Source organism: Ursus maritimus, unplaced genomic scaffold, assembly GCF_017311325.1.
Source record: "Ursus maritimus isolate PB19 unplaced genomic scaffold, ASM1731132v1 scaffold_8, whole genome shotgun sequence".
Classification (NCBI taxonomy): domain Eukaryota; kingdom Metazoa; phylum Chordata; class Mammalia; order Carnivora; family Ursidae; genus Ursus; species Ursus maritimus.
Window position 1 is genome coordinate 19,646,049 of NW_024426996.1, and position 23,008 is coordinate 19,669,056.

The window sequence follows — 23,008 nt, forward strand, 5'->3', positions numbered from 1 at the left end:
TATATATATATATATATTACTAATGCGAGGACTAAAGCATTATATATATATAAGGAACATTATATATATAATATATAATATATATATATAATATAAGGAACATTATATATATATGTATATATATATATAATGTTCCTTATATTATCATCTTGGTTAAACATGAAATATTTGAAAGACAGTGAAAACAGCATACATTTTATTGTTACAGACACTTAGTACATCACTGTGGAATGCAAGAACCATCTGACAGGATTAAATGAAAAAATGTGAGATGCCTGGTTAATAATCTATTCAGCCCTTAGAGGCTATTTTAAAATTCAAACCAATGGGAAGAAAAATTTAGATATTATCAGCCTAGAAAACTTGTCACTTTCCTTTGCTAAACATTAAAAGCAAGTACAGTTAACCCTCGGACAGCAAGGGTTTGAACTGTGCAGGTTCACTTACACACATTTTTTTCTCAATAAATACACTGGAAAATTCTTTAGAGATTTGCAACAATTTGAAAAAAACTCACAAATGAATTGTGGAGCCTAGAAATAGTAAAAGAATTAAGAAAAAGTTACCTGTGTCATAAATGCATAAAATATATGTAAATACTAGTCTATTTTATCATTTACCACCCTAAAAGATACACAAATGTATTATAAAACGTTAAAATTTATCAAAACTTGCAGACCGTAAACCATCTTTTCATTTTTCATTCTGGTGTTAGTAATACGTATAACAACTACAGTGATCTGTATCCTATAAGACAATATTGACTTAGGTACTGATAGACGATTCCTCTTGTAAAGAGTTGATGTAAACTTATAGTTTAGATAAACAGTCCAGTACTATAAATGTATTTTCTCTTCCTTATGATGTTTAAGATTTTATTTATTTATTTGAAAGAGAAGTGAGAAAGAGCATGAGGGGGGGGAGGGGCAGAGGGAGAGGGAGAAGCAGACTTCCCCCTGAGCAGGGCTCTATGCCAGGACTCTGGACCAGCTGAAGTCAGACAGTTAACAGACTGAGCCACTCAGGCTCCCCTCCTTAGGACATTCTTAAAAACATTATCTTTTCTGTAGCTTACTTTATTGTAAGACTCTCATATAATACACGTGACAAACAAAACATGTATGTTTTTGTTCTCTCTTCAACTGTTTATGTTCCCAGTAGGACCTCTGGTCAACACTAGGTTATTGGTAGTTAAGTTTTGGGAGTCTCAAAAGTTCTCCACAGATTTTCAATTGCGCGGGGGGGTCAGTGCCCCTAATTCCCTTGTTGTTCAAGGTCAACTGCATGGAACTCTGTGTAGTAATGGGGATGAATTTACTAAGCTAATATAGTGCAAAGCACGAGGCCTTGGGAGGGCTATGTGCCTTTTTTTCTGACTCATTTCCCTGCTTATTATACTTGTTATTCCTAGGCTTGGCAGTGAGAAACACAAAACTAAGGAAATGCCTCCACCTAGTGGAATTAATATTTAATTGAAAAAAGAATGAAGATTTTGGATTTGATTTACAAAAGAGAGATGATCTGAGTGTAACTTTTCATAAATATATTGCTAAAAGTAAGCATATGGGAAGAACTCTCAGCTAAACTCTAAGATGTGGGGTTTTTCTAGAACATATATGACTTGTAGTCAAGACAGTATTTGATATAGCAAAGGCCATTAAAAAGTTGCTGTATTAATTTCATATATGGAATGAATTGTGTATTTCTGTGTGCCTTACCTGGGCCACACAAAATCATTTGGACAGCTCTGCATTCATCCACGCTAGTGTATACTGCAACAAATAGCAAGATCTACTGAGAAAACAAGTAGAAAGCTGAAGTTGGTTGCCTCACCAATCATTACCACTAGTAGAATCATAACGTCATCTGTCCACTTTAAATGGTCAATTATCTTTAAAGAAATTATCCTTAAAGAAACCTGAAAAACAATACATTTTTACTTATTCACATATTTAGCATTTCCGATGCCTTATTCCTTTATGTAGATTCATGTTTCCTGCTGATATGATTTTCCTTCTACCTAAAAAACTTTCAGCATTTCTTGTGGTGTAGGTCTGCCAACAACGAATTATCTTGCCTTTTGTTTGACTGAAAAAATGGAGAGACATTTTTGCTGGATTAGTGTTCCAGGTTGACCTTTCAACACTTTAAAGATGTCACCGCATTGCCCCATGCCTCATATTACCTCTGAGAGGTGCTTAGTCTTTCCTGTTTTATTTTACATAATGTGTCCTTTCATTTTAGATTCCTTTAAGACTTTCTCTTTATCACTGGTTTTCAGCAATTTTAAGATAGTCCTTGGATTGGTTTCTTTGTGTTTATTCTGCTGGGAATGCATTGTACTCCCTGACTCTACGGATTTATAGTTTTCACAAAATTTGGAAACTTCTTAGCCATTATTTTTTCAAAAATATTTTATTTCTTACTTCCCTCTGATCCTTCTGGGATTCCACTTAACATTTTTTGGAAGGGCAAAAAGATTATCATTTTCTATAAAACTAATGGTTTTGACTATAACTGTTCATCTTAGTAAAAATAGGTAATTAGCCATGAAATCCAAGTATATAAATAAGGCAGTAATCTTGTATTAATTGTCAATGCTTCTTCCCTCATGTGATCGTGAGTCATCGACTTTTGGAGGCCAGCAGTTTGGAGCAGGTTAACTATAAAGAGGCGTCATGCAGAGCAGAACCCAGAGATGGCTTGCCCTTAAAGAGAAGGCTTCCTTGCTACACATGAACCATAAAACATGTGGCAAGGCTGAGGCCACCCAAGTAGGCAGCAAATGTCTGACTACATGACTATTCTTTTGGGACAGGTGTGAGACATCTCTCAGCTGCTGCGAGAGATGTTTGGCCCCAAGGATCTGCAATGGAATGGTGCCTTCCACTGCTGTGGCCTTGGACCTTGGCAGAGTTGGACTGGGTCTCCAGACTTCCATCTCAGAAGCCCACAACACTGCTCAGGGTCCTACTGATTCCTGGAAGGCAACAGATCTGTGGCCTGGCGTGCACAATTCACTCCCCGAACAGATTTGGGGCTGTACTACCCCCAGTCTTTGGGCCAGAGCCCATGCCCACCCCCAACCTGGCTGCACTCCTGGGGCAAAGTGCCTCCCACACTGTTCCTCTAATAGGGTGAGGGTGAGGGGTAGATAAAGATTGGAATTCGGTGTTATGTGGGGTGAGCCAGACTCCTAACAGGTGAGCCTGAAACAAGGGGTAGCCAGCATCTGGAGCACCGAGGTAGTTCTCATCAGAAAAAAAGAAAAAGAGAGATAAGGAAGGAAGGAAGGAAGGAGGAAGGAAGGGGAAAGGGAGAGAGAGAGGGAAGGAGGGAGGGAGGAAGGAGAAGGGAGGGAAGGAAGGAGAAGGGGAGGAGGGGAAGAAGGGAGAAAGGAAGACAGGGAGGGGGGGAGGGAGGAAGGAAGGAAGGAAGGAGGGAAAGAAGGGTGGGTGGGTCTATGGCCCCTAGAACACCTGACGTTGCCCACAGGCTACTGAGGCTCCCTTAGCTTTTGTGTCTTTTGTCATTATGTTATATATTGCTGGAAAAGAGTTATTTATTGTAGTTCAATCTCAGATTTCTCCAACTAAACTCACTGATTCGTTCGAATAGGGTTCCAGTTTAATTTTCTTGTATTCTCATGGCAGATCATCATACTGCCTTTATAATAATATTCTGACTTCTTCCAAGTGTTTATGACACTTTTCTTTCCTTGTAGCATTGCTGTGGTCAGACTACCAATAAAAAGCTAAGAGTACTCACAAAAATTTTTATCATGTTTTTATTCCAGTGCTAAACGTTCAAATGTGTAACCACCGATTACGAAGTTTACGAGTGTTTGCTATATACTATACAACAAGTTATGACATGAGTTTAGAATTTATCCTATGCTTTTTCTGCATCTATGGGGATTAAATTTTTTCTTTTTAAATTTAATGTCATGGGAAAATTCATGAGAAGAATTTGCTCAAGTTACAAAATCAGAAAAGACCAGTAGGTAGTTTTAGAAGTTCCTGTTTCCCTCCCCCCCCCCCCCCCCACACACAAAGACTTTATTTTTTACTCCCATTTGAATGCTAAATTACCTACTTCAGTCAGTCCAGGCAGGAAACAGATGACACATTTAAATGGAGTAACTGAAGGCAATTGAGTGGCTGAGTTAATTAACAAAGGTATAGACAGGGTTAAGAGAAATCCTAGAGAGATAATGAAGCACCCTGCAGCTAGCTACAGCAATAAGCTATTAACAGCCACTAACTAGTCCAAATGAGGTAAGAGGAGGGAGCAGTTAATAAAGCCCAGGGAAACAGCTGTAGGACTCAAGCCTAAATTGTGGCTTTCTGAAAGAAAATATCCATTACGAACCTATAGCACAGTATGGAAGGAATGGGGGCGGGGGGGGGCTGCTTAACCTCTCTCTTTTGGCTTCTAATTTATTTCTGGTGCCTCTTATTGGGTTTAAATGGCCAAAGGGAAGGGGGCCCAGTTGAAAACATCAACAGAAATCAACCTCTCGGGACAAAGAGCAAGTTGGGGTAGGACAGAAGGTAGATCTCAAGAGTCAAACAGAAAATATCTAATAGAAGCAGGGAACGAATTCTGGTTCAAAATAAAATTTTCCAGAAGTTTAAAGATATACTCCATTTTCTTTTAGGAATCACTACTGGGAATACAATCTAAGATCAAGCCGACTTACAGGTAAGTTGTTGACACTCCAAATTACCTTTTAATTTGGATAAAATATAGAAAATGTAAAAATTAGCCATTTTAAGCATATAGTCCAGTGGTATTAAGTACATTCATACAGTCGTGCAATCATTGCCACCATCAATCACCAGAACTCTTCATCTTACAAAACTGAAACTCTATTCCAATTAAACAATAACTCCCATTCTCCCTTTCCCCCAGACCCTGGCAATGACCATTCTACCTTCTGTCTCTGTGAATCTGACTACCCTAGGAATCTCGTAAAAGTGAAATTACACAGTATTTGTCTTTTTGTGGCTGGATTATTTCAGTTAGCATAATGTCCTCCAAGTTCATCTATGCTGTGGAATGTGTCAGAATTTCCTTCCTTTTCAAGGCTGAATAATATTGCCTTGTAGATAGATAGCACATTTGTTTATGCACTGATCCATCAAACAGATACTTGGGTTGCTTCCACCTTCTGGTTATTGTGAGTGATGCTGCTATGAACATGGGTACACAAATATCTGTTCTAGTCCCTGCTTCCAATGCTTTTGGCTGTACACTCATAAGCGAAATTGCTGGATCATATAGTAATTCTCACTTTAATTTTCTGAGGAGCCGCTCCAACACAGTCAACTGTTTCTACAATGACTGCTCCATTATATACTGCCACCAGTGGTGCAGTATTCCAATTTCTCCATATCCTTGCTGACACTTGTTATTATCTGTTGTTGGGTTTTTTTTGTTTGTTTTTTGGGGTTTTTTTTGAAAATAGCTACCTAATAGATGTGAAATGGTATATCATTGTGGGATGGTGTTTTTTTACATTAGTTTCAGGGGTACAACTTAGTGATTTGACAAGTGTATACATTATGCTACATTCACAGGTGTACCATCTGTCCCATTTCAACGCTATTACAGTATCATCAACTATATTCCTCATGCTATGCCTTTTATTCTCCTGACTTATTCATTCCATAACTGGAAGTCTGTATCTCCCACTCCTCTTCACCCAACCTCCCACTTCCCCTCCTTCTGGCAACCATCAGTTTATTCTCTGTATTTACAGGTCTGATGCTGTTTGTTTACTTCTTTTTTTTTTAGATTCTACTTACGAGTGGAATCATGCACTTTCTCAGTCTGATTTATTTCACTTAGCATAATACACTCTAGGTCCATTGATGTCACCTCAAACAGCATAGTCTCATCCTTTCTTATGGCTATGTAATATTCGTGTGTGTGTGTGTGTGTGTGTGTGTGTGTGTGTGTGTGTACCACACTCCCCTTGATGAACACTGAAGTTGCTTCCATATCTTGGCTATGGTAAATAATGATGAAATAAACATAGGTGTGCACATTTTTGAATTAGTAGGATTTTTCAAAAGATTTTATTTATTTGACACAGAGAGAGAGAGAGAGCACAAGCAAGGTGAGTGGCAGGCAGAGGCAGAGGGAGAAGCAGGCCCCCTGCTGAGCAGGGAGTCCCATGTGGGACTCAATCTCAGGACCCTGGGATCATGACCCGAGCTTAACCGCCTGACCCACCATGCACTCCTGAATTAGTGTTTTCATTTTGTTAGATAAATACCCAATAGTGGAATTAAGGGATTGTGATATATCTATTTTTAATTTTTTGAGGAATCTCCATACCGTTTTCCAGAGTGGCTGCTCCAGTTTGCATTCCCACCAACCATGCCCCAGATTTCCCTCATCTCCACATCCTCACTGACACTTGTTATTTCTTGTCATTTTGATTTTAGCCATTCTAACAGGTATATGGTGATATCTTACTGTGGTTTTGATTTGCATTTCCTTGGTGATTAGTGATTTTGAGCATCTTTTCATGTGTCTGTTGGCCATTTGTGTGTCTTCTTTGGAAAAATACCTGTTCAGGTCCTTAGCCCATTTTCCAATCAGACTGGTTCTTTTTTTTTCTTTTTGGTGTTAAGTTACATAAATTCTTTATATATGTTGGATATTAACCCTTTATCAGATATATCATTTGCATATATATTCTCCCATTCAGTAGGTTGTCTTCTTGTTTTGTTGCGGTACAACACCTTTTTATTTTGATGTAGTCCCAAGTGTTTATTTTTGTTTTTGTTTCCCTTGTCTTAGGAGACATATCTAGAAAAATGTTACTGTGGTTGAGGTCAGAGAAATTACTGCAATGCTCTCTTCTAGGATTTTAATGGTTTCAGGTCTCACATTTAGGTCTCTAACCCATTTTGAGTTTATTTCTATATATGGCATTAGAATGTGGTCCAGTTTCATTCTTTTATGTGTAGCTGTCCAACTTTCCCAGCACCATTTATTGAAGAAACTGTCTTTTCCTCACTGTATATATGATTGTGGTTTTGATTTGCATATCTAATGATTAATGATGTTGAACATCTTTTTATGAGTTTATTGGACATTTGTGATACTCTTTGAAGAAATATCCAAATTCTTTGCCAATTTTTAATTGAGTTGTTTGCTTTTGTGTTGTTGAGTTGTAGAAGTTCTTTACATACTCTAGATATTAACCCCTTATTAGATAAATAATCTGCAAATATTTCCTCCCATTCAATGGGCTGCCTTTTCACTCTACTGATAAAGTACTTTGGTGAACAAAAGTTTTCAATTTTGATGTCATCCAATCCAATTTGAATTATTTTTGAATTATCATTTTATTCTCAGAATTCTAAAATTCTACCACTATCCACCTAGGTGTGAATCTTTTTCATTTGTCCAACTACATAGCTAATGGACACTACAATTTTGTGCTTACCTCCCACACAAAAATTTTTTGTTATTCAATGAGTATTTTATCCCCCTCATTTTCTGCATAATTTCCTTCTGGTAAGTTTACTAGAGAGATATTGAGCCTCCTGGAATTATTCTTTCATATTTTCTTTCATATTATTCTTTTTTATTTTCCTCATCTTTTTTTCACTATATCCTGGGTAGTTATATCACTTTTAACTTCCAGATGATTAATTTGTTCTTCAAAAAGTGTCCATCCTTTTTAAATTAGTTAGCCCTTTTTAAAATGTTATCAATCATATTTTTAATTTCTAAGAATTTTTCTTGCTCTCTGATTGCTCCCTTTTCATACGTTTATTATTTTGTTTATAGATTTCATTGATACTAAAATGTCTCTGAGATACAAAATTGGAATTTATTTAAAGTTCTCTCTGGGTTTTAAATGTTTTGTTTTGTCTGACAGTAGTTATTCTCCTTATTTGCCTTGGGCTATCTCTTTCATGCTATTATGTTTCCTCAAACATCTGTAGATACATATGAACAGAAGACTGGATTGATTGATACAGACATTAGCATGGATTCCCTCCATAGTTGTTCAAGTCTAGTTCCTAACTGGACTCTCCTCTGAAAAGGTGAACTGCAGGAGTTCTGTCTAAAAGGGCAGAATATGGCAATGTACAGACTCCACTTGAGGATATGCGGGCATTAAGAAGGAAGGAGAGTTGGGATATACCTCACTCTCTCCAACCTAACGGCCAAAATAAGAAGGGCTTGGCATAATAAGTATAACTTTTTCCAGATAGTATTCTCCTCTTCAGAACTTCTAACATTATTGAATTATTTTGCACTTAGCTCTTATTTCTCAGGCCCCTTTACTCCCTCCAGGTCTCCTTGTTAGGCATGTACTTCACTTTCCTTAGAGAACAGTTCTCTCATTCATTCTTGGGTTAAATAGTGAGTGTACATGCTACGTACAGGTGTACCTCTGGCTTAGCTATGTAGAGTTAACTTCTTTAATCAATTACAGGTTCTCTCCTGCCCTCTGTATTCCTATTGACTCTGACATTTCTCTAAATCTGTTTTATTCATTTTGGCCTACGTTTTCTCTATCTTGTCAATCTGATACTATCTGCTTTCTAACTTACCAAAAATGTGCACAATTTCTTGTTCCCTAGAGTGGCATCATTTCTTGTTTCCTAGTGCTTTTATTGATTTATTCTCTTTCATATTGACGTAGAAAATAGGTAGACAGATGATGAAAAAAGGGAGGGAGGAAGGGAGGGAAGGAGGAAGGGAGGGGAAGGTTGGTTGATTATATCCAGGGCTCCACAAGTCTGCTGTATCCACTTTAGTGCTAGTCACACTCTTCTCTTTTTTGATACACTAAAATAGCTTCACAAAAAGCCCTCTTGCCTCTATTTGTACACCAATATAAGCCATCCTCCCAGTGGAAGATTTGAATGATTAAACTACAAAGTGTTGAATTAGTGACACATCCCTCATTCGCAACCATAGAAAAAACAATTTCTATTGAATGATGAAGATGGCAAGCAGCTTGCAGTGGGTTGAAAAGTGGAAGACAAGGATATGAAGACAATGATTATTTGACAATTCATTCCAGAATAATAACTATAAAAAGGAAGATAAAAAGATATGGTAGGACAAGATAGAGAGAACTCAATGAGCACAGAAAGGGACTCTGGAATTAAAGGTGAGAGGAACTAATCAGTACAGACAGTTCCCTAAAAGCATAAAAGGAAAGGGTGAAGAACACAGGTAAATATCATCAATCAAGGGTATTACCTGCAAACAGCAGAGCTTACTGTCATCAGTCCAAATATAAAAAGAAATTATTGAAATACAATAGCCCCTAAATCCCAGGGAAAGTTGAGTTAAGCCTACAGAGCCAGAAACAACACTCACAGCCACAGGAACCATTTCAGCAAATATTCCTCTGCTGCCACCACTGAAAACAGATACTGCAACTCACCATTTGACCGAGGACATTAGACCCCAGCACTTCTGCCACTGCATCAACTGAAAGCCAAAACCTCCACCACCTTATTCAATACAAAATGGATTCCACATGGTGCTTTCTTCTTCATGTTACTCTTTTCTAAAGAGCAGTCTCATGCAAGTATGTGTAATTGGCAGTGCCTATGTACCTGCAAAGATAACACCAGAAGCAAGGGAAACAGAGAAGGTGAGTTTCTGTCTCTACCTTAGGAAGGTGGGACTCAGAAATGGGAACATCCTCAAAAACATACTGATAATGAGTGTTCAAAATCAGGACATATTCAGGAAGCAGACAGATTGGCATTACACGTGGTAGACACTATTGACACATTTTGCCAATGTCATATGTGAAAAAAACCTCCGGGTTTTAACTTTAATTTCCCTGATTCTTAGTGTGGTTGATCATCTTTGTGTATGTTTCCTAACCATTTGCATTTCTTCTGTGAATTGCCTTCTGTTGATATGCCTTCTTTGTTTCACAACTTATTTTTTCAGACCTTTCCTACTTTCTTTAGACTTCTGACTCTTTTTTTTTTTTAAGAGCTCACTTATTTATTTGAGAGAGAGAGACAGCCAGCAAAAGAGGGAACACAAGCAGGGGGAGTGGGAGAGGAAGAAGCAGGCTCCCAGTGGAGGAGACTGGTGTGGGGCTCGATCCCAGGACCCCGGGATCACGCCCTGAGCAGAAGGCAGATGCTTAACAACTGAGTCACCCAGGCGCCCCTAGACTTCTGACTCTTAGATGACCTCCACCCCTCAAAGTCAACAAAGAAAAGGCAATCAAAATGGAACCCTCTTCAGTTTCTACCATGAAACTCATAAAACTACCTTAACTTCTTTGCAAAAAATGAAAAGGTTGACAATATCAAGTATTGGTGATGATCTGAGGAAATAGGTGTCTCAAACACTGCTGGTGGGAGAGTAAATGGGTACTCTGGAGGGCACTTCAACCATGTTATGACTCATCGATTCCACTTTTTGGTATATTTACAACTGCACATAAAGAACATGTACCAAAGATCCTCATTTCAGTGTTGTTCATGATACTATATAAGGAAAACAAACTTCTAAAGAATCAACCTAAGTAAATAACAGATTCGATGCAGCAACTTATAAAGAATAGGGAGATCTATATAGAAGAACATTAAAAGGTCTCCAAGACTTAATGTCAATTTTTTAAATTACAGAAAAATATAAAAATTACCTTTTGTGTAAAAAAATGACAAAGAATGGTATACATATTTACATATAATAAAAATAAATACAATTTGTTGAAGACTATTCATATAAATACAAAGGAAGGATATTTGGTTAAACTATATAACCTTGCTGCTGCAGCTTGGCTCAGAACCACAACAAATAGTCATCATCTCCTACCTCCACCAGCCATGCTGGATTCCCCTCACATTCAACTAACACCAGCCATGCTGGATTCCCCTCACATTCAACTAATACCTCTGCTGAGTGGTAATAGCATAACCAGTGTTGTGAACCAGACCTCATTCCTGAGGGGTCTGATCCCTCAGCAATTCCCCTTTCAAGCCCTGGTTGCTACACTTGTCCATTTACCACAGCAAGAGGCATCCAAGTGAATCAACAGAATCTCAAACACGTTCCTGCATTATTGTTTGTATAACAGCCCTAACTTTCCTGACATTCAAGGTCAATTATTCTTGCCAAGATAGTAACTGTCTTCTTGCCTCCGGATTCCTAGACAAGGAGCTGAAAGATTCCAGGGAAGAGTTGTAACTTATAATTCAACGGGACTCTCACTGAGTCACCTGATGGGAGTATTCCCCCATATGGTACTGTAACAGCACTCCAACTGGTTGTAAGGGTTAGGTTGCTTCAAGCTACTTCTTGCTTGCTCACCTAATGCCCTTGATCTGTAGCAGAACTAACATGTTCCTTGAGATTTGCAGACCACTGGCCTTGAGGAGTGAGAACCAAACTTTCCCAGAAGATAAGGCCTGATTACATTTGAAAACAACTGCCATGGATGCCAGCAAGTCTGTTCAGGGTCATACATACAACTAACCACCTGAGCACCTTCTTCTCCTACACATAGCCCCCCTCTCTTTTCCCATACCTTCCCCCTTCAAAGCCCTCTGGCTTTGCCAGGAAGATGAAGATGGCCTTTGAGACATCTGTCCACCATCTTCCCAAGTTGTTGGCTTCCTATAAGGGAACTTTCATTCCCTACCATCACTTCCCTCAAGTATTGATTTTCTAGTGGTGAGCAGCTAAACATGAGTTTAGAACTGGTTCTCTATCCAATAACAGTACAAGGACAATTAACCCTGCAGAGCCCACAGTGAAGAAAGAAAGCACAAATTCCCCAAGCTGGTCATTGGGAATGATGGTAAGATGCTTCAACCTCTTAGTTCCCAGACCAAGGAAACAAACCTAAATGCAAAGGTCTTTAATTCACAGTATACACTGTATTGTGGAGAATGGCACCCCCATTCTCTTAAACTATCATCTACAAATTGGCACTTCAGTTGTACTTTCATTAACCCATTCCAATGATCTTTCTGCTGGCACCTCTGAATGTTTCAGAATATACTATGAGACATGAATCACATAGATAGGTTCTTATTCCTGCAGCTCCTTTGTTCTAAAATAGGTCCCTGGTCTGACACAATGTTATAGGGAACCCTGTGCCTGTGCATCAAATATTCCATACTCCCCCATTGATAGATTCAGTGCAATCCCTATCAAGATTACAATAGCATTTTTTTACAGAAGTAGAAAAAAAGTGTTAAAATCTTTATGGAACCACAAAAGACCCCAGATAGCCAAAACAATCCTGAGAAAGAACAACAAAGTGGGAAGCATCACACTTCCTGATTTCAAGCTATTGTTTAAAGCTACAGCAATCAAAAAAGAATGGTACTGGCACAAAAATAGGCACATAGACCAATAGAATAGTATTGAGAGACCAGAAATAAACCCATGCATATATAGTAAACTAATATTTGACAAAGGAGCCAAAAGTACTCAATGGCAAAAAGATAATCTCTTCAATAAATGACACTGGGAAATTGGATATTCACATGTAAAAGAATGAAATTAGACCCATATCTTATACCACTCACAAAAATTAACTCAAAATGAATTTAACATTTCAGTGTAAGACCAGAAACCATAAAACTCCTAGTGGAAAACACAGGGAAAAATCTCCTTGATATAAGTCTCAGTAACAATTTTTGGGATATGGCATCTAAGGCATAAAGAACAAAATACAAAATAAAAAATAACTAAAAGATATTACAGCAAAATGAAAAGCTTCTGCAGAGTGAAAGAAATAATCAACAAAATGAAAAAATGAGCTATGGAATGAGACAAAGTACTTGCAAATTATATATGTGATAAGAGGTTAATGCCCAAAATACACAAAGAATCCATACAACTCAATAGCAGAAAAACAAATAATCCAATTCAAAAATGGGCAAAAGACCTGAATAGATGCTTTTCCAAAGAAAATATTCAAATGGCCAACAGGTACATGAAAAGGTGCTCAACATCACTCATCATCAGGGAAATGCAAATCAAAACCACAATAAGATATCACCTCACACCTGTTAGAATGACTATCATTTAAATGACAAGAGATAACAAATACTGGTAAGAATGTGGATAAAGGGGAACCCTTGTGCATTGTTAGTGGGAATGTAAACTGGTACAGCCACTGTGAAAAACAGTGTGGAGGTTCCTCAAAAAATGTAAAATAGAACTACCACATGATCCAACAATTCCACCTTTGGGTATGTATGTGAAGGAAACAAAATCACTATGTCAAAGAGATATCCACACCTCCACATTCACTGCAGCATGATTCACAACAGCCAAGACATGGAAACAACCTAAGTGTCCATCAACAGGTAAATGAATAAAGGTAAGTGGATAAAGAAAATATGTATGTGTTAGAATACTATTCAGCCATAAAAAAGAAGGAAACCCTGCTATTTGAGACAACATGCATGGACCTTGAAGGCATTATGCTAAGTGAAATAAGTCAGAGAAGGACAAATACTTCATGATATCACCTATATGTAGAATTTAAAAACAAAATAAAACAAACTCATAAAGAGATCAGATATATGGTTACCAGAGGAGAGATGTGGTGGAATTGGATGAAAGCTGTCAAAAGGTATAAACTTTCAGTTATAAGATAAATAAGTACTGGGGATGTACTATACAACATTTTAACTATATTAATACTGCTGTACAGCATATTTAAATGTTTCTAAGAGAGCAAATGCTGAAAGTTTTATCACAAGAAAAAAAATACTTTTTCCTTGCATTTATATGAGATGATGGATGTTAACGTATTGCCATAATCATTTTGCAATACGTGTCAGTAAGTCATTACACTGTACATCTTAAACTTATATAGTGTGTCAATTATATCTCAGTACAACTGAAAGGGAAAAAGAAGAAAATATTCCATAAGGACTTAGACAGAACTGGCATGTGACTATACCAATTATGTCTATTTCTATAAGACTGAATTGCTGGACCTTCCAAAGTGGAAGGGGTCCACCATGGTCAGTTTTCCACCAAGTGGTTGGTTGGTTACCTTGACAAATGGTGCTCTAGCAGAGGACTGGCCTGGATTGCTGACAGGTTGGACATTCGAAGGTCGCAGTAGCTATATCACCTTGGTAAGCAGGAGCACATGCTGTGGGGCTCCTGCATAGCCCCACCTCTGCTACCGTAGTCCCTTCCTCCATGTGCCCATCATGCCAGCACTGAGGTGGTATATGAAAGAGGCAGGGTGACAGCAACTGGCTATGTCCTTCTGTCTACCTGGCTGTGTATGCCTCTTGTGCTAGGCACGTTGTGACCACTTCCACGTGAGCAACCGCATTTGCTTCTGGCATTTACCACTGCCTATCTGTCCTTATATAGTCTAACTGTGACCCACTTCTGTGTTCACAGAAAGTGGATGACCTCTGAAAGGGTTCTGCCTCCCACAATCTTTAAAGACCTCATCTAGCTGAAGTGATAGTGCAGCTACTGTCCATTTTCAGCTTGCACCCACGTACCAAATGGCTCATTTGTATACCAAATGTGGGCTTGTAGCCAGTTATAAGAAAGTCTCCGCATAGCCATACATGTAAGCTGAGGAAAAGGTGCATATCTAACATCCGTGAAAACCTGAGACTCGACTCCTGCTTCTGCAGCTGGCACACCTACTTTGTTCCCACTCCTGCCCTGTTCCAGATGGACTACACCTCCCTCTAATCATTGTTGCTGGGACTGCCTGACCTTATGACTTGGTGGGTCTGAAAGAACTCAGCTCATTATGGGCAATTTCAAGTGTATGGCCCCTTGCTGATTCCATGGCCAGCTGCTCCATTTTTACCAGAACCCAGTAGTATGCCAGGAGTTTCTGGAATATAATTCTTTCTTAAGGACATATAATTCTCCTCTGCTTACAGCACGGGCTTGCACTCAGTCTCTCCTGACCCCTTGCTTGCTTGGCTATGATGCACTGCTTTACCTTAATGCTGTTGCTAATACTGTATTCCTTTCCTGTAATAAACTCTAGATTTGTAAGCATTGTCACTGTGGGTCATTGCTTAGAGATAAGCACCTCTGTGAACCTACTGAAGGAAAAATGTAGCACTCCTCTTAAGCAGAGAGTAGCTAATTTATGCCAATTTTTTCCTATTGAATCAACAAAAGAGTAGAGCCGATTCTGAAATATACGAAGTAAGATATTCATAGGAATCTACTCTATACCTGATCCAATAAATACTAGAAAAATATGGGAAAATGCAATAAATACTAGTTGGTTATTAGCTGGCTTACTGTATAATCGTGGTAAATCGTGCTACTGGATTTTTCCTGGAATCTCACTTCATCAGTATCTGCCAAGTAATTTTCAGATTATTATGTCCAAAGGTTTGTGTGATTTATTTCTAATTTTCTAAATAATGGGAAGATAATCTCTAAATAAAACTTTCACATTGCTAATCTCTACAAGTAATTTAGCCACAGTTAGTATGCATTAGTCAGGGAAATTTAAAAACAATTCTAAAACACCCCTTGATTCCTTACCTGGGAAAAGCAATTCAATAGGCCTTTTCGTTCTCTAGTGGCCATAGGCAGCCATAGCTGAAATGAAGGGACTGTGTTTATTCAACATGGAAGAATTACCAAGAAAGAATCTGGAAAGTCATAGTGCAAAAATTTTGCTAAAATTTTTCAAGTATTTTTATATCAATTTAGGGGATTGGCTTAATTAGTTTAAGGTAACACTAACTCCAGGAGTAAATATTGTTATTTGAGTTACCGTTATTTGGTTTAGCAGAGATAAATCTAATTGCTGATACTATTATAAATGTCCTCTCATAGTTTATAGGTAGCATCCAGTAAAATGAGCAAAGCACAATGGACATAGGATGAAGAGCCTCTTTTATTCTCCTTAACCACCTTACGGCTCTCCGTCTCATCAAATAGCTAACTGGTTCAGGTCTTCATTTTTTTCTCCTACGTCCCTTCCTTCCTACTCCTATTTTAGTATATGTGCTGCCAACCTGAGCACCCTTCCTCCGTAATCTTAATCATATAAAAACATTGCGGTTAGTGTGTGTGTGTGTGTATACACACACTACTTGTATACTTACAGTGGTCTGAAATGTCAAATGATAATATAGAGCTCTGGGTCATGGTAGGCAAACTCAAAAGAGATGATTAAAAAGAATGAAAGCATAATTTACAAATATATCCTAAGATTAATGGAAACCAACATAGGATGATGTAGTGTCGTTGGGCTAGCAATACTGAGAGGTCATTAACACGATTAGGCCTAAAAGGAGACAAGAGGAAACAGTTCTTAGAACAGAGAGCGCTGCCAGCATCCAGAAAGGCTGCTGTAGCTGATGGAATGAGAAGCTGGCCAAATCTAAGACATGCAGCCACTTCCAAACCACAACCAGCAGAAAGATGAGAAGGAATAAATTCTCTAATTCTTCTTATCCTGCCCTCTGATCTCATACTGGCTGAAACAAAGCCAAAGCTAAAAGACCTGGTTAAGGACTGCAGAGGACAGCTTCTAGGAACACACATGTGGGTGGAGAAGAATAGAGAATGCATCCAGCAAAGATAATATGGCCACTTTGTATGTGAAGCATTGAAATTAACTGAAAACTAATAGCCATAGAATAATATTCTATATAACAGAGGAGTAACTGAAAGATAATAAATACTTGCAAAATGTTTGCTGAATAAATAAAACTTAGACTGAACTGTAACCACAATACTAAAGTTAGGTGACTATAACTGATTCTTATTTAAATTCCTAGCAATTAAGGCACTATCTACTACAGTAGGCTCCCAATGAAGGTTTATTAGATAGTTGGATGAATACATGGATGCCTGGATGGACACATGGATGTATACATGACTCATAAAATTTTACATGTATAACCTTGAATATTATCTAGTCCAGCCCCTTCACTTTGCAGATAAGGAAATGGAGTTTCAAACTGGTTAAAATACAATACAGAATTAGAACCCAAATCTTATGACTCTAGGCTCTTCTAACTAAAATATACCATCTCCCATTTACTACTTAAAACTTGCTTCATTCAAGCAGTAATCAAAAAGCTCCCCAAAAAAAACAAGAGTCCAGGGCCAAATGGCTTCCCAGGGGAATTCTACCAAACATCTAAAGGAGAAATAATATGTATATTACTGAAGCTGTTTCAAAAAACAGAAACAGAAGAAAAACTTCCAAACTCCTTCTATCAGGTCAGCATTACCCTGATCCCAAAACCAGGCAAAGATCCCATCAAAAAGGAGAATTACAGACCAATATCCCTGATGAACATGGATGCCAAAATACTCAACAAGATCAGAGCCAATAGGGTCCAAAACTACACTGAAAGGATTATTCACCACGATGAAGTGGGATTTATTCCTGAGATGCAAGGGTGGTTCAACATTTGCAAATCAATGTGATAAAGCACATTAATACAAGAAAAGACAAGAACCATATGATCCTCTCGATGGATGCAGAAAAAGCATTTGACAAAATACAACATCCGTTCCTGATTAAAATTCTTCAGAGTGTAGGGATAAAGGGAACATTCCCCAATATCATAAAAACCATCTATGAAAAGCCCACAGTGAATATCATTATCAATGGGGAAAAGCTGAGAGCTTTTCCCTTAAGGACAGGAACACAACAGGGATGGACACTCTCACCACTATTGTTCAACACAGTACTAGAAGTCCTTGCAACAGCAATCAGACAACAAAAAGAAATAAAAGGCATCCAAATTGGCAAAGAAGAAGTCAAACTCTCTCTCTTCACAGATGACATAATACTTTATGTGGAAAACCCAAAAGACTCCACCCGCAAATTACTAGAACTCATACAGCAATTCAGCAGTGTGGCAGGATACAAAATCAATGCACAGAAATCAGTTGCTTTTCTATATACTAATAATGTAACTGTAGAAAGAGAAATCAAGGAATCGATTCCATTTACAATAGTACCAAAAACCATAAGATACCTAGGAATAAACCTAACCAAAGAGGTAAAGGATCTATATTCTAGAAACTACAGAACACTTATGAAAGAAATTAAAGAAGACACCAAAAAATGGAAAAACATTCCATGCTCATGAATAGGAAGAATAAACATTGCGAAAATATCTATTCTGCCCAGAGTAATCTACACTTTCAATGCCATCCCTATTAAAATACCATTGGCATTTTTCAAGGAGCTGGAACAAACAATCCTAAAATTTGTATGGAACCAGAAAAGACTCCGAATCACCAAGGGAATGTTGAAAAAGAAAAACAAAGCTGGGGGCATCACATTGCCTGACTTCAAGCTATATTACAAAGCTGTGATCACCAAGACAGCATGGTACTGGCACAAAAACAGACACATAGACCAATGGAACAGAACAGAGACCCCAGAAATGGACCCTCAACTCTATGGTCAACTAATCTTTGACAAATTAGGAAAAAATATCCAATGGAAAAAAGACAGTCTCTTCAATAAGTGGTGCTGGGAAAATTGGACAGCTACATACGGAAGAATGAAATTGGACCATTCTCTTACACCATACACAAAGATAAACTCAAAATGGGGGCGCCTGGGTGGCTCAGTCATTAAACATCTGCCTTCGGCTCAGGGCGTGATTCTGGAGTTCTGGGATTGAGCCCCACGTCAGGCTTTTCCGCTGGGGACCTGCTTCTTCCTCTCCCACTCCCCCTCTCGCTGGCTGTCTCTCTTTATGTCAAATGAATAAATAAATCTTTAAAAAAAAAAAAAAGATAAACTCTAAAAGGAGGAAAGACCTCAATGAATCCTAGAGGAGAACATAAGCAGTAACCTCTTTGACATCGGCCACAGCAACTTCTTTCAAGACACATCTCCAAAGGCAAGGGAAACAAAAGCAAAAATGAACTTTGGAGACTCCATCAAGATAAAATCTTCTGCACAGCAAAGGAAACAATCAACAAAGAGATGACCCACAGAATGGGAGAAGATATTTGCAAATGACATTACAGATAAAGGGCTGATATCCAAGATCTATAAAGAACTTCTCAAACTCAACACTCAAAAGCAAATTACCTGGTCAAAAAAATGGGCAGAAGACATGAACAGACACTTTTCCAAAGAAGACATACAAATGGCTAACAGACATACAAAAAAATGCTCAACATCACTAGACATCAGGGAAATACAAATCAAAACCACAATGAGATCCCACCTTACACCAGTTAGAATGGCAAAAATTAACAAAACAGGAAACAACAAATGTTGGCGAGGATGTGGAGAAAGGGGAACCCTCTTACACTGTTGGTGGGAATGTAAGCTGGTACAGCCACTCTGGAAAACAGTATGGAGTTTCCTCAAGATATTAAAAATAGAGTTACCCTACAATTGCACTACTAGGTATTTACCCCAAAGATACAGATGTAGTAAAAAGAAGGGGCACATGCACCCCAATGTTCATGGCAGTAATGTCCACAATAGCCAAACTGTGGAAGGAGCCGAGATGCCCTTCAACAGATGAATGGATAAAGAAGATGTGGTACATGTATACAATGGAATATTATTCAGCCATCAGAAAGGATGAATACCCACCATTTGCATCGACATGGATGGAACTGGAAGGGATTATGCTCAGTGAAATAAGTCAAGCAGAGAAAGACAATTATGATATGGTTTCACTCATATGTGGAACATAAGCGATAGCATGGAGGAACATAGGGGAAGGGAGGGAAAACTGAGTGGGAAGAAATCAGAGAGGCAGACAAACCTTGAGAGACTCTGGACTCCGGGAAACAAACTGAAGGTCCCAGAGGGGTGGGGGTGGGGAAGTGGGGTAACAAGGTGATGGGTATTAAGGAGGGCATGTGTTGTGATGAGCACTGGGTGTTATACACACTAATGAATCATTGAACACGACATCAAAAACTAATGATGTACTATACAGTAGCTAACGGAACATAATAAAAAAAAGGATGCAGCAAAAGGAGCCACTGTTGGTGAGGTATAAATTAGTACACCTGTTTTGGACTTTTTTAGACTTCTATGGCTAAGATTAACATCAGACAGACATGCAGACGTTTATGGAAGTATGCCAACCCTTACAATATTTATAATAGCATACAACTGAAAACAACCTAAATGTCCATCAATATGGTATTAGTTAAATAAGTTATGGTAAATCCAAATAATTAAAATGAACTTATTATATTTTCAAAAAATGAAATAAAACTTGCTTCATTCACATCAAAGTCAATTACTGATGAACAAAACACACATACACACAGAGCAAGAATCACCTTACAAAGTGTGATCCATGAAACATGCCTGCTGTACTAGCCTTACTACTGAACCAATTCTGAGGCATCCACTTGTCTCTGTGCAACCTAAGTGAGCAATGAACTTGCATCCACAGGAAGTACTTGAGAATTTAAGTCCCCAGAACAAATGACATTTAAAAATTTTCATTACCCAATCCAAAATATATATATTTGCCTTAAAATTATTCAATTAAATCTTTATCTTATTTTCTATGAAAGTACAATAAGAATAAGCTAAACCAGGGGTGCTTGGGTGGCACAGCGGTTAAGCGTCTGCCTTCGGCTCAGGGTGTGATCCCAGAGTCCTGGGATCGAGCCCCACATCAGGATCCTCCGCTATGAGCCTGCTTCTTCCTCTCCCACTCCCCCTGCTTGTGTTCCCTCTCTCACTGGCTGTCTCTATCTCTGTCAAATAAATAAAATCTTACAAAAAAAAAAAAAGAATAAGCTAAACCATGCCAAATTATAAATAAATTTATCATTTCCCCAAATATATCATTTTCCACTTTAAAGACCTTTAAACTTCTGATTGATGTATTAATTTCTCATTCCTAATTAACATTAATATTTTTATTACTCATATGAAGAACCCGACCTTGAAAATTTTTTTGAAACCTTTCTTAATGATACTAGGCTTTAGCTTAGCAATTTTCCACATGTGCTATGAAGATGAGTTTATTCTATTGGATGTTTATTATCTATATTTCATTGTTATTAATTTAAACATGCAAAAATGGGGATGCAAACATTGTTTAGTACTATACAATCTTCATTCTAGTGTGTTAGATGCAATGCTTTCACAACTTTAAACGTACTAACTGTATAAAATCTTTAAAAGTTTGTTTTTGAAGCCAGAAGCTATGCTGTAAATATCACTTGGATGTATCCTTTAACAGATAATTCCAAAAGATCAAATCACTTGCCCAAGGTCACACAACTCGTGTGTGGCAGAGACAGGACTAGAATTAAGATGCTTCTGCTTCCTAAAAATTACGTTCATATCTAGCACATGACTGTTTTGAAGAATAAGAACTTTTCAAACCTTGCAATCAACATTTAAGTAAAATCCTGCTTAACGTGATCTCTGGAGTGCAAGAATTTCAATCCACTACACTGCAGAATGATGTTGTTGCAGATATGAAATTTGGGGAGTTGGCTGCAGCATCCAAATCCTTCCCAGACTCCGCTGTGATTTGGCGCCGCACACTGGCGCTCGTTCCGTCTGGCCTAAATAGGGAGGGGGCAATTTGGGGTTGTGTCTTGGCTCCAGGGCAGTGCCTGTTCAGACTGCCTCCGTCTGGCAATATCCCAAGGCTACAGGGATCCAGCGTTCACCTCCTGCCTCTCAGGACCGGTAGGCTATTCTTTTCCTGCCCAGCCTGGTTCGCCTCAAGGAGGACAAGAACTTTATCCCGCCGCCCCCACCCCATAATACCCCTCATCAAACACACACCTTTAAAGAGGCAGGGAGAAAGATGGTTGCCGAGTGGAAGACAGTAGCCAATCCCATTACGTCCAATTTCGCAGTTTAGCAGGCTTTTTTTGTGTGTGTGTGACTATCAACATTAGTTGTGATTCTCGACTCGATAAATACAAGTCAGGAATATGCCTGCACAACGACCTGTACTGCGTATCCGTAACTGAGGGGCTTTCTGCGCCAACTACTGGGGGGTGGAAGTTATGAACTTCCCAGACGCCCAATATACTAGGAGATACACACACCAGGTCGGTGTTGCCACGTGCGCTGGAAGGGTACTGTCTTCTCCGCTTTAATGCAAATTGGCAAAGCAAAGAGAAACGGCGTGCCAGACCTGAACCACAGCCCAGCGCAAGGGTCTCCGCAGGTCTCCGAATCCGGCTTCCTCCTCACACGGAACGATTTGGAAGGAGTGGGCCGGGAGACTGCACGAGAGGACAGACAGATATTAAAGACTCCCCCGCGTGCGTGCGTGCCTGCGTGCCTGCGCACGTGCGTGTTTCCGCGTCGGCCACGAGGGGCCCGAGTTCCGCAAGGTCTGAGGCCGCGCGGGGCGGGCAGGACCGGGCGATTCAGCTCCCGCGCTGCCCTGGTGCCGAGGTCGGGAAACTGCGGAGCCTGACCTCGCCATCCTCCGCCGCCAGGGGGCGATCACCTCACGACGCGGGGGCTCTGGAGGGACTGAGAGGGAGGAAGGCCGGGGATGCGGGGGGGCGGGGGGGGAGTCCACCCTGAGGCGCCGCGACCTTTACCTCCAGGTAGTACAGGTCCACGGTAGTGATCTGCGAGTCGAGGAAATCTTCATAGGTGTTGAACTGAGTGACTATGTTGTCCAAGGCCGTCAGCCCCTCGTCCCGATCCATCGTGATCTCTGGGCCAAAGCGTCCCTAGCGACAGAGGCGCGAGGGACGCGTCCAGAGGTTCCACCCACTTGGTTTCTTCCAATCAGTTGGGAACCGGTGTGGAGCCTTGTCCGTTAATCCCGTCCCGGTGCTTGTTGTTAAGTTTCAAGTTTCCTTCTAACTCCTGGGAACGCGGTCTCAAATTACCCGCTCCAAATTCAGGTCTGGCACCAGTCAGCTGACTCAAACCTTGGTGAAAGGTTGAGCTACGTGAGAGATGCAAATTGCAATCCAAAATTAAAAATTATGAGACTACCAGGATGTGTAGACAAAATATTATACATCAGTGCTATCAATCTCGTTCTAAAACTATGTTATGCTGGGCACA

The 23,008-nt window shown here is 39.3% G+C and overlaps 1 protein-coding gene across 2 annotated transcripts in view; it reads right to left on the bottom strand.

The window, feature by feature from the left end:
* CFAP299 (cilia and flagella associated protein 299) overlaps nt 1–22,641 on the bottom strand; it is a 596,514-nt gene extending 573,873 nt beyond the window's left edge. For both annotated transcript variants that reach the window (XM_008693276.1, XM_008693275.1), the window contains exon 1: nt 22,531–22,641. In XM_008693276.1, coding sequence (XP_008691498.1) covers nt 22,531–22,641 — 111 coding nt within the window. The remainder of the gene's footprint in view (nt 1–22,530) is intronic.
* Nucleotides 22,642–23,008: the final 367 nt, after the last annotated feature.